This window comes from Vespa crabro, chromosome 1 (genome assembly GCF_910589235.1).
Source record: "Vespa crabro chromosome 1, iyVesCrab1.2, whole genome shotgun sequence".
Classification (NCBI taxonomy): Eukaryota; Metazoa; Arthropoda; class Insecta; order Hymenoptera; family Vespidae; genus Vespa; species Vespa crabro.
In genome coordinates this window covers 2,062,501-2,072,500 of record NC_060955.1, presented here as the reverse complement: position 1 = coordinate 2,072,500, position 10,000 = coordinate 2,062,501, and the positions used below count along the sequence as shown (strand labels likewise).

General features: G+C 42.5%; 2 protein-coding genes across 3 annotated transcripts in view; one reads left to right on the top strand and one right to left on the bottom strand.

Moving 5' to 3' along the window:
* The window catches only part of LOC124426180 (toll-like receptor Tollo), a 5,341-nt gene extending 2,257 nt beyond the window's left edge, over positions 1–3,084 (bottom strand). Inside the window, exon 1 of the mRNA XM_046967606.1 lies at positions 1–3,084. This exon is cut by the window's left edge and continues 2,257 nt beyond it. Within this exon, the coding sequence (XP_046823562.1) occupies positions 1–3,077 (3,077 nt within the window). The 5' untranslated portion in view covers positions 3,078–3,084.
* LOC124426245 (lysine-specific histone demethylase 1A) overlaps positions 1–10,000 on the top strand; it is a 129,963-nt gene that overhangs the window by 67,025 nt on the left and 52,938 nt on the right. The window lies entirely within an intron of this gene.

The window sequence follows — 10,000 nt, the reverse complement described above, 5'->3', positions numbered from 1 at the left end:
GAACTGGCCAGGGTTGCAACTAAAAGCGGCAAATAGTCCTGTAATACTTGTTTCTCAATGATGGTCTTCGTATAATTTCTATGCACTTCGTTGTCTATAGGAACCGCACCGGTACACGAGGAACTGGCACTCCCATTAACGTTCGTGTCACGATCGTTTGCCGTTACGGAGAAGCCAAACTCGTCGTCGGTAAATGTCTCGTCGCCGAAGGCTTCGAACTCCGTGACGTTGTAAACGCAACGTAACTCAGAAGCGTCCGTTACACGAACATTCGGTTCGCGTATCCATTCGCGATAACTCTGAAGATAGTCGCACTCGCAGGACCAAGGATTAGCCGATAGGCTGACCTCAATCGACGAAGGTAACGTCCAGACCGCCAAAGTCGTAAGCCGGTTACTTTGCAATCTTAGGACTCTCAAAGAACGTAACGGCGCGAACGTGTCGTTACCGATCGAGACGAGCTGATTCCGTTGAAGATGTAGCTGCCTAAGAGCGTCCAATCCCTCGAACTCGTGTCCCCGTAACTCACGAACCCTGTTGTCCTGCAAGTGAAGATCCTCGAGGTCGCGTAGTCCGTTGAACGACCTGTTCTGCACGATCTCGATGTTGGACGAGTTCAGAAAGAGAACTTTCAGCTTCTTACGGCCGATGAAAGCGTGACTGGACACGACGCGAAGATCGTTACCGTCGAGGTAGAGCCGAGTGGCGTCCATCGGTATCTGTTCGGGCAGTTTGTTCGTGTGCCCGCCGTTCGAACAATCCACGACGTTCGCCGACCAGGATTGATCGTGATAGCAAGTGCAGTTCAACGGGCACGTCATTTCGCAATCGCAAGCGTCGAAGTCGCAACAGTGACAGAGCGCGAAACAATGAGTTTCGTATTTGCAAAGGAATTGGGAATGGGACGCTTCGACCAATGGTACGAATGCGTGTTCGCGATCGTAAAGAAGCTTGCAGTAAATACTTTCTAGATCCATCACTCTTGGTTGAACTCGCGTTTGGTTTTGTCGATTTACGCGTTGCAACCATTCCATCGTACAATCGCATAGATACTGATTGTCACCGATGTAGAACTCCGGTAATGGTTTGTCCGGTGGTACGGCGCTGATCCGTAACGCGTACGGCTCGAGATTCCGTATCTGATTGCCCTTCAGATCGACCCGCGTCAAATTTGGTTTCTTGAAGAATGAATAACTCTGCACCTTCGATATTAAATTGTCATTGAGAAAGAGCAATTCTACGCTCATCGGTATCGCGTTGCCCGTAATCTCCATTAGCTTGTTCTCACTTGCGTCAAAGGTACTCAATTGTAATTGACTCTCTATTTCAAAGTAATTCCCTAGCTCGCGTATCTCGTTCGAATGTATGTCGAGCCACTGGAGTCCCGTCGGTATCATCGCGTAATCGAACCACTTCAGTTTGTTGTCACTGACGTTCAACCATACGAGATTTGGTAAATTGGTGAAGAGTCCGGCAATGTCGGTCAACTGATTCCCATCGAGACGTATTGCCTGGAGATTGAGATTCTCATCGAACGTTCCTGGCTCGATGTATTGTATTCGATTTCTCGATAAATTCAAGATCTTCAATTCTTTGATACGATCGAAGATTCCCTTGGTAAGATTCCCTATGTGATTCTCGGTCAATCGAAGACCATAGAGTTGTGCCACGTGGTCGAAGGTGCCACTCGGTATCTCGGAAATGAGATTCTCGCCCAGGTCGAGAGTACGCAATAGGGGAGTGGCTTTCAAGGCGTCCGGCACCGATGTCAGTCGATTACCGTTAAGATGAAGATCCTGGAGAGACGAGGCGTTCTTCAGAGAGCTCGGATGTATCGTATGGATTCTGTTATTGTCGAGGGAGAGCAAGCTTAATACGTAAAGTCCACTTAGAGTGGTTGCATCTATTACGGTCAATCTGTTGTCACTCAAAAGTAACGTATGAAGATTGTAAAGGGCGGAGAAGGTGTTCTCCGGTAAACTCTCCAAAAGATTTTCCTGTAACCGTAATATCTGTAAACTGTAAAGATCACGAAATACAGTCGGATCCAGTCGATTTATCCGATTACTCGACAGATCCAATACGACCAATCTTACGAGACCACCGAACGTCGCGGCGTTCACCCATTCGACCGTCAGTTCGTTACGCGACAAGTCAAGCACCAACAATTGCGTGAGTTCACCAAAGAGACCGGGCGGTAGCACGTTCAAGGTGTTGTTCCTAAGATGAATCTCTTGAATGCTTCTCGCGTCGCTGAATAGCTCGGGGGGTAAACTGGAGAGACGATTGTCGGCAAGTTTCAAGATGGCCAGGGACGAGAGGCCCTCGAAAGCACGATCCGCCATAAAGCCTATGGCGTTGCACCGTAGATCCAAGCTGTGTAATCTGGTCAAACCGGAGAACGCGGCGGTAGGCAGGGACTCGATGCTATTGTTGCTAAGATCGAGTTCTTTCAAGCTCGAAAGGCACTTGCTGATTGCATTGAAGCGAAAACTCGTCACCTCTCTCAAACGGTTCCTCGTCAAATTGAGAATTTCCAAGTTGATCAAAGGGCAGAGAGCACCTTCCGGTATATTCCATATATTGTTTTCACCCAGATCGAGCTTTTCCAATTGACGAAGCTCGTCCGTGAATGCACCGGCCGAAACGTCCAATGCCATAGCGGACCAATCGGTATTGTGCGTCCTAACGGTCAAGTTACGCAACTCTCGAAGACCTTTGAACGCGTCGTCCGAGAGATTGCCTATCTTGCAATACTCGATAACGAGCTCACGGAGCTCGACCAACGGCCTGAAGCTACCGGCGGTTAGGGAACTCTGATAGAAAAGACCGTCGCTACATTCGAGACGTAAGCGAACAGTGTGCTGGGGTTGTATAACACTGAAATTTGTGTTCTCCAGTTCGCTGTTGATTGTCCTCAAACGGCATACCAAGGAAACGTCATCCTCGGCATCGCCCGCGGTAACCCATTTGCACTCGTCCGGCGCTTTGTACCTCAACGCCTTGCTGAGAGACGCACCGAGGACGCCGAATATCGTGCCGAGTAATATGGCGAAGAAGGCAGGACTACCCCGCATCTTTCCGCCGTTCTCCGGGTTCTCAATATCCCATGAAATCTTTCTTTCTTCTTCTTCTTCTTCTTTTACTCCTATTGTACACTATTGATCCTCTAACGATGCACCCGCGTCGCTACACAATGCCCGCACCGATCCATCTAATCCAACTCTTTTATCTATATTTTTTTTATATTTTATTTTGATTTTTATTTTTCAAACGTTGGCACACCTTCCCAACGCACAACACTGCTTTTCCAATATAAAGAACACACTCACAAACACTTCTTTTCTACGAAGATCTCGTCGCACAAAACGCCAAGTATGTTGACCTTTCTTCACTGGCTATCCTCCCTCTCTTTCTTTCTTTATCTATCTGTATATCTATCTATCTATCTAACTATTTATCTATATTTATTTATTTATTTATTTATTTATTTATTTATTTATTTATTTATTTATTTATCTGTATATCTGTCTCGTTCTTTTTTCCTTCTTTATTTTCTCCCTTGACTTATACAATTACACGATACACAGTCGGCTTAAATCCTCTTAAAAATTACGTCCGGTCTTGGGACGTAACGAAACGTAACGAGTAAAGAAATTCCACGGGCCGCGGGTTCACTGATCTCGAAAAAGTTATCGACTTTCTCGGCTAAGAAGATGAAGAAGACGAAGACGAAGACGAAAACGAAGAAGAAGAAGAAGAAGAAGAAGAAGAAGACGAAGAAGAAAAAGTAGGAGGAGGCAAGAAGAAGAGATGAAATAAAGTCGCGGGCGTCGACGCGCGTGTATACGGCTCTGGCAAGACCCGCGGTTCTCCGAGAACTGGTTGGCAAGTTGTAAGGCCCAAGCTGGCTCCTCCGCTCTCTTACCTCGCCCCTCCGGTCGCCCTCCGGCCCTCAACGGTTCTCCCTCTTCCTCGCTGACCCCTCTCGTATCCATAGCAGCCGGCCTTCCTTCTCCCACCTCTCTAACTCTCCTCTCTTCTCCTCCTCCACCTTCTCCTCCTCTTCCTTTTATTCTTTCTCCTCCTTTTCCTCGTCTTCTTCGTCTCCTTCTCTTTCTTCTTCTTCTTCTTCTTCTCCTTCGTCGTCGTCCTCGTCGTCGTCGTCGTCGTCGTCGTCGTCGTCGTCGTCGTCCTCCGTAGCCAGGGCCCGACGTTCTGGCAAGCCTATAAAAACAAGACAGGTACACTCTCCGGGCTCTTACAGTGGCTCCTCAGCATCTGCAACCTCCATCCACTACGTTCTTATTTCCTTGTCCCGCCTTCTTCTTTTCATCGTGAGGAGTCCGTCCTTTTCTATCTTATTCTCTTCTGGCCCTTACCACTACGTACCCCTCCCTCTCTTTTTCTCTCTCGCTCTTATACAGTTTCCTTCTCATTCTCCTCCTTCTTCTTCTTCTTCGTCGTCTCCTTCTTCTTCATCTTCTTCTTCTTCTTCTTCTTCTTCTTCTTCTTCTTCTTCGTCTTCTCGATCTTCACAATCCTTCGTCTTTCTTTCACTAAGACCACATCGATACGTCCCTGCAACCTTGCCCTCCTGTCATCTCTTCTCACATCGTTTCTACGATTCTGTCACGAGAGAATGGAATCTCGAAAGAGGATGTTTGCTTAATGCCTTTGTGCGAATATACCGTTCGCGAGAACTTAAGAAAATTTCCTCGTTCGATCATTTGTATGTTTGCCCTATCCCCCATCCTCCTCCACACTTGTCACGGTCATATATATATGTATATGTATATATCTTTTTTTTTTATCTTATGCGGAAAGATTTTTCAGCTCTTCGCCGATCATCATACTCTTCGTCTTTGTTGTTCTCTTTCTCTCTCTCTCTCTCTCTGTCTGTCTCTCTCTCTCTCTTTTTCTTTCTCTTTTTCTCTCTCGTTGCTTCGTCTTACGTATCGACGACGACACGTTGAATATCCGCGAAACTGGAAACGAATAATTTTTCTAGACGCCGCTTTCTTCTTCTTCTTCTTCTTCTTCTTCTTCTTCTCTTTCGATCTTCTTCGAGATAACGCGAGACACGGCGATCCCTCGTGTGCTCTCTCTCTCTCTCTCTCTCTCTCTCTCTCTCTCTCTCACGCGCGCGCGCACGCACGGTGCTCCTTTTATTTCGTTCGTCGGAGTTTCTCCCTGGAATCGAGTTTGCGAAGGATCTCGGTACTTCGAGTGATTCGTCGATTTTACAAGAAAATACGAGCTACGGTGCCCGCCCGTTTTGCATTTTTTTCTCCCTCTTCTTCTTTCTCCCTGTACCTACCGATATCTTCCTCGTCGTTTTCTGTGCAAACATTTCTTTTTTTCTTCTTCTTTTTTTTCCTCCCCTTTTTCTTTTTCTTTTTTTTCTTTTTTTTTTTTTTTCTTTTTATTTATTTATTTTTTCTACATATTTTTTTCTCCTTTCATTTTTCTTCTTCTTCTTCTTCTTCTTCTTGTTTCATTTCCTTCCTTCTTTTCTTTCTTAGATACATCGCTAACTTTATTCGAAGTTTCTACGTTCGTACACTTACCGGTTTCCAGACTCCTCGTTCAAGGTTCTTTCTTCTTCTTCTTCTTCTTCTTCTTCTTCTTCTTCTCCATCTTCTTGGCCATTGTCTTTAAGGTCTGTTTGCGATTCACGCATTCTTCTCTTATTGAGTGTGAAACGATCCGGCGCATTGTGTCAGGAATCGTGTGTAAGGACACGTCAAGTGGTTCCCCACGGAGAAGCCGCCTCCTTTCAGAAAACCTTACCTCGTAGTTCCGCCTCTCGTCGTTGAAAAGTGATTTGTTACCTTTACCTGCTCAAAGTAGGGGTCTCCATTGGCAGGGGCACCCTTCTTCCTTCTTCTTTAAAGACATCGTCGTTTCGACCTGATTTATCTAACTCGAAAGCTTTCTCTCTCTTTCTCTCTCTCTCTCTCTCTGCACAGGGAAGTCGTGTATTAGGCATGATTACTTGACAAAATTGCCATAGAATCGAGTTCGAGTCGCTTCGAAACTCGTAATTTTGATTTTATCCATTTAATCTCTCGTGCAAATTTATACAACGTCTTCTTAATCTTCTCTCTCTCTCTCTCTCTCTCTCTCTCTCTCTCTCTCTCTCTCTCTCTCTCTCTCTCTCTCTGCCTCATTTTAACAAACTACTCTTTTGGAGTTTCGAGAGTCGTTTCGAGGTTAGCACCAAGTTCTTTACGAAATACTGTAAAAAAGTAACTGAAGATAGAATCGTCGTCTTTTTACGATGCAATATCTTTCAACGCGAAGGAAACATTAACGTCCTTTGGTAAATTTTATGAACCTTAATTTAATCCGAATGATACTTCGGCTCTACTAGTTCCGCAACAACAACGGAAAGAAGAATTTTGACGATCTTTCGGATAAGATTGTTTCGATCGTCATCGTTTTCCTTCAGATCGTATCAAATCGTATGATATCTTTGAATCAACATCGGATATAACTGAAGAAAACTAATTTCATTTTTTATCGTTCAAAAAAAAAAAAAAAAAAAAAAAAAAAAAAAAAAAAAAAAAAGAAAATAAATAAATAAATAAATAAATCGTCCATATCATATTTTCACTTTCAAGATCGTTCTCATTAACGTTGTAATAATAACCTGTCCGATGATGATTTTACGTAGTTACATTATTATTATTACGCTATACGTACCAAGGTCAAACACTTTGAATTGATCGAACGTTACAGTATCGAAGCTAACGCCTTTCGCTTCGGTTAGTTACACACATACATACACACATACGCACACACCGATTGATCTTACACATGTAAACGCATACGCACACGCATATACGCTGACACATTACAGGTTGGTTTATAAGCTCGGTTTGTAACATTATTCCATTTCGTCTCTGGTTTCTTCTTCGACGGAGATCATCTAAGAGAACTCTCATAATATCATACAAAATTCTAATCGCATAGACGGATCTATGATTATTTTCCATCAAACTTTCTCTCATTCTTTCTCATCAAAATGAATAGGACATTCTAAGAAAGACTTTTATCTCGTTAACTCGTATTTAGATAAATTTTCGTTTCGCTTTATCATATTCAACGAATACAATTTCTGCTTAACTTATCATGTTATGTCATACTCCTCTCTACGAGTAATTTTACGCGAGATATCAAAGTATCACGTAGTGGAAAAGAGATAAATTTTTATGAAACGCTAACAACGGATTCATTTGAAAAGGGAAAAAAAGAAAATAATAATAATAATAATAATAATAATAATAAAAAAAAAAAATAAAAAAAATAAAGAGAGCGAAAAAAGAAATATATCCTCGTGAGAATTTTTCTTATTCGAATGTATATGCGAATTATTATAAGATTTGAAGAAGGACATGTTGAGAAAAAATTATTATGTTGTACGAGGAGGAAAAATAAGAAAAAAAAAGGAAGAAAAGAAGATAGAGAGAGAGAGAAAGAGAGAAAAAAAAAGAAAAGAAAAACAGATTTATCAAAATTTCGATCGAACGATCCTTCGGACGATCGTTTCGTAATTTTTTAAGGAGACCACCGTAGAGATATCAGAGTGAAAACTTTCTCTCTCTCTCTCTCTCTCTCTCTCTCTCTTTCTCATGTCATCGCGTTTGGTCACCGCCTTTTGGACACCGTTAGACGAAGCCAATAAATAATAACCTCGTTGAGTGCTCGTCAACAAGAGAAAACCTGTCGAACGGAACTCGCATTCTTCGAGCCGAGCAAATACATTGTCGATAATATAATAAATCTCGGGTAGGCCGAAATATACCTTTTTCCGGGCCCCGTGGGTCCTCCTCGCGGAACGTCGTTTGGAAGGGTAAGGGAAACAAAAAAAAAAAAAAAAAAGAAAAAAAGAAAAAAACGGAAAGAAAAGAAAAAGGAAAAAGAAAAGAAAAAGAAAGGATCGAAAAGAAAGGAGAACGAATCTTACCTCTGGCTACTCTCTTTCTCTTTCGTTCCACGAGTCTCTCCCATCCCGTGGAACCGAAATCCCGTGGAACTTCTTTTTTAGACCGTGTCGAGTTTGATTAGCAATGCGATGTGAATGGGCCTTAAGAAGAAGGATGCTCCGATGGCTGCGCCGCTGAAAGGTGGCTAGTTGGCGGCAGGGATCGGCGAAAGCGGTCAGTGATCGCTGGGGCCTCATGCTTCCTCCCCTTCCACTTCATCTCCTCCTCCTCCTCCTCCTCCTCCTTATACTTCTCCTTCTACTTCTCCATCCTTCTGCTTCTTCTTCTCATCCTCATCCTCATCCTCTTCTTTCTCCCACTACTTTATCTTCTTCTTCTTCTTCTTCTTATTCTTCTTTCTCTCTCTCTCTCTCTCTCTCTCTCTTTCTCTCTGTCTGTCTATCGTATCTTTCTTTCTCTTTACTTCACTCGTGCTCACTCGTTCTCCCTACCACGTAGTGTTCGAGTCCCTCCGAGGCTTGCAGCCCGCCTCTGGGCCGCCTAGTCTCCTTTCAACGATGCAGGTGACGGAGCATTCTTTTAAATCTAATCAACTACCGAACCCCCGACTCGATCTCTACTACGCGTGCGCCATATACTGTAGACTATGCACGTTCTACGTTCTATATCCACTTAGAGATAGTTGAATATATATATATGTGTGTATATATATATATATATATTTATATATATATATTTATATATATATATATGTATGTACGTATATATGTGAAGACTATATGGAGTGGTCGCGGAATATCAGATGCGACCGAAAGCTCGTTAATCCGTTTTACGAGGAACGCCGAGGCCACCTAACGCAGCGAGTGCAAATGTTGTCGACATCGCTTTGTCGACACCACGTTTTGCATTATAGACTTTACACGGACGCACACAAACGCACAGTACACGCAGAGATATATATTTAGAATGTTCTGTATATAGGTAATGTTCCTATGATTTTAATAATTAATCTTTTTTTCTTCCCTTTCCTTCTTATTTCATTTTTGTTTTGCTTTTTTTTTTTTCTTTTTTATTCCTTTCTTTTTCTTTCTTTGCCTTTTTTTCTTCGCTTCAAAATCCTTTTTTGTTGTAAAATCCTTTTACATCATCGACGACTCCTTCGCAAACAGACTCCTTTTTTCTCTTTTTCCTCCCTTATGGATATATCTACAATATGTATGCGTGTTTATATATATATATATATATATATATATATATATATGTGCGTGCTGTAGGAGTACAAGACAAGAATGACGTACGCAATAAGAAAAGCTCTTCTTAGACGAAATAACCGTAATTATCGAAGCTCCGCAAATGAATGCAAATACTTCTTGGTTTTTGCTGCTCGATGGAGTATCATTTTGCCATACATATGGAGATTATTCTCTGGCCGGGAGGCGTGTCGTTAATATCGAAGTATACTATATATATATATATATATATATATATATCCACATATACTTTCTTGTATGTCTGGGTTATGCGCTTACAAATATACCAGGCACGCACGTATTCCAGTAGTTTTGGCTTCGTCTCCTTCACGATATCTCGCGTGTTCTCTGATACGAGACTCCGACATTTGAACGTAAGCCAAATCTCTTTCTTTTATTTGTTTGTTTATTTACTCTTTTTGTTTCGTTTCGTTTCGTTTCGTTTCATTTTGTTTTTGCTCTTTCTCGCTTTCCTTTCCTTTATTTCTTTTTCTCTCTCTCTCTCTCTCTCTCTCTCTCTCTTTTATTTTTCCTTTTTTTTTTTTCCAGCCGAACATTTCGTTTCCTTCTGTTCATACGTTTTCAACGAACGACGAGAGAAAGTTTATATATTCTCCCTTCAACGTACGCGTACGTTCATTAGTAGCCGAGCAGGGAAATCAATCAAAAGGCCGTTGGATTGTTACGCGTAGCGAAAGAAACTACCGGATTCCGGGCGTCACTTTACCGGTTTGATAAAGACAGATGCGTGCTGATAATTCAAACAGGATCTCTCCTCTCGCTCTCACAGCTAGCAAA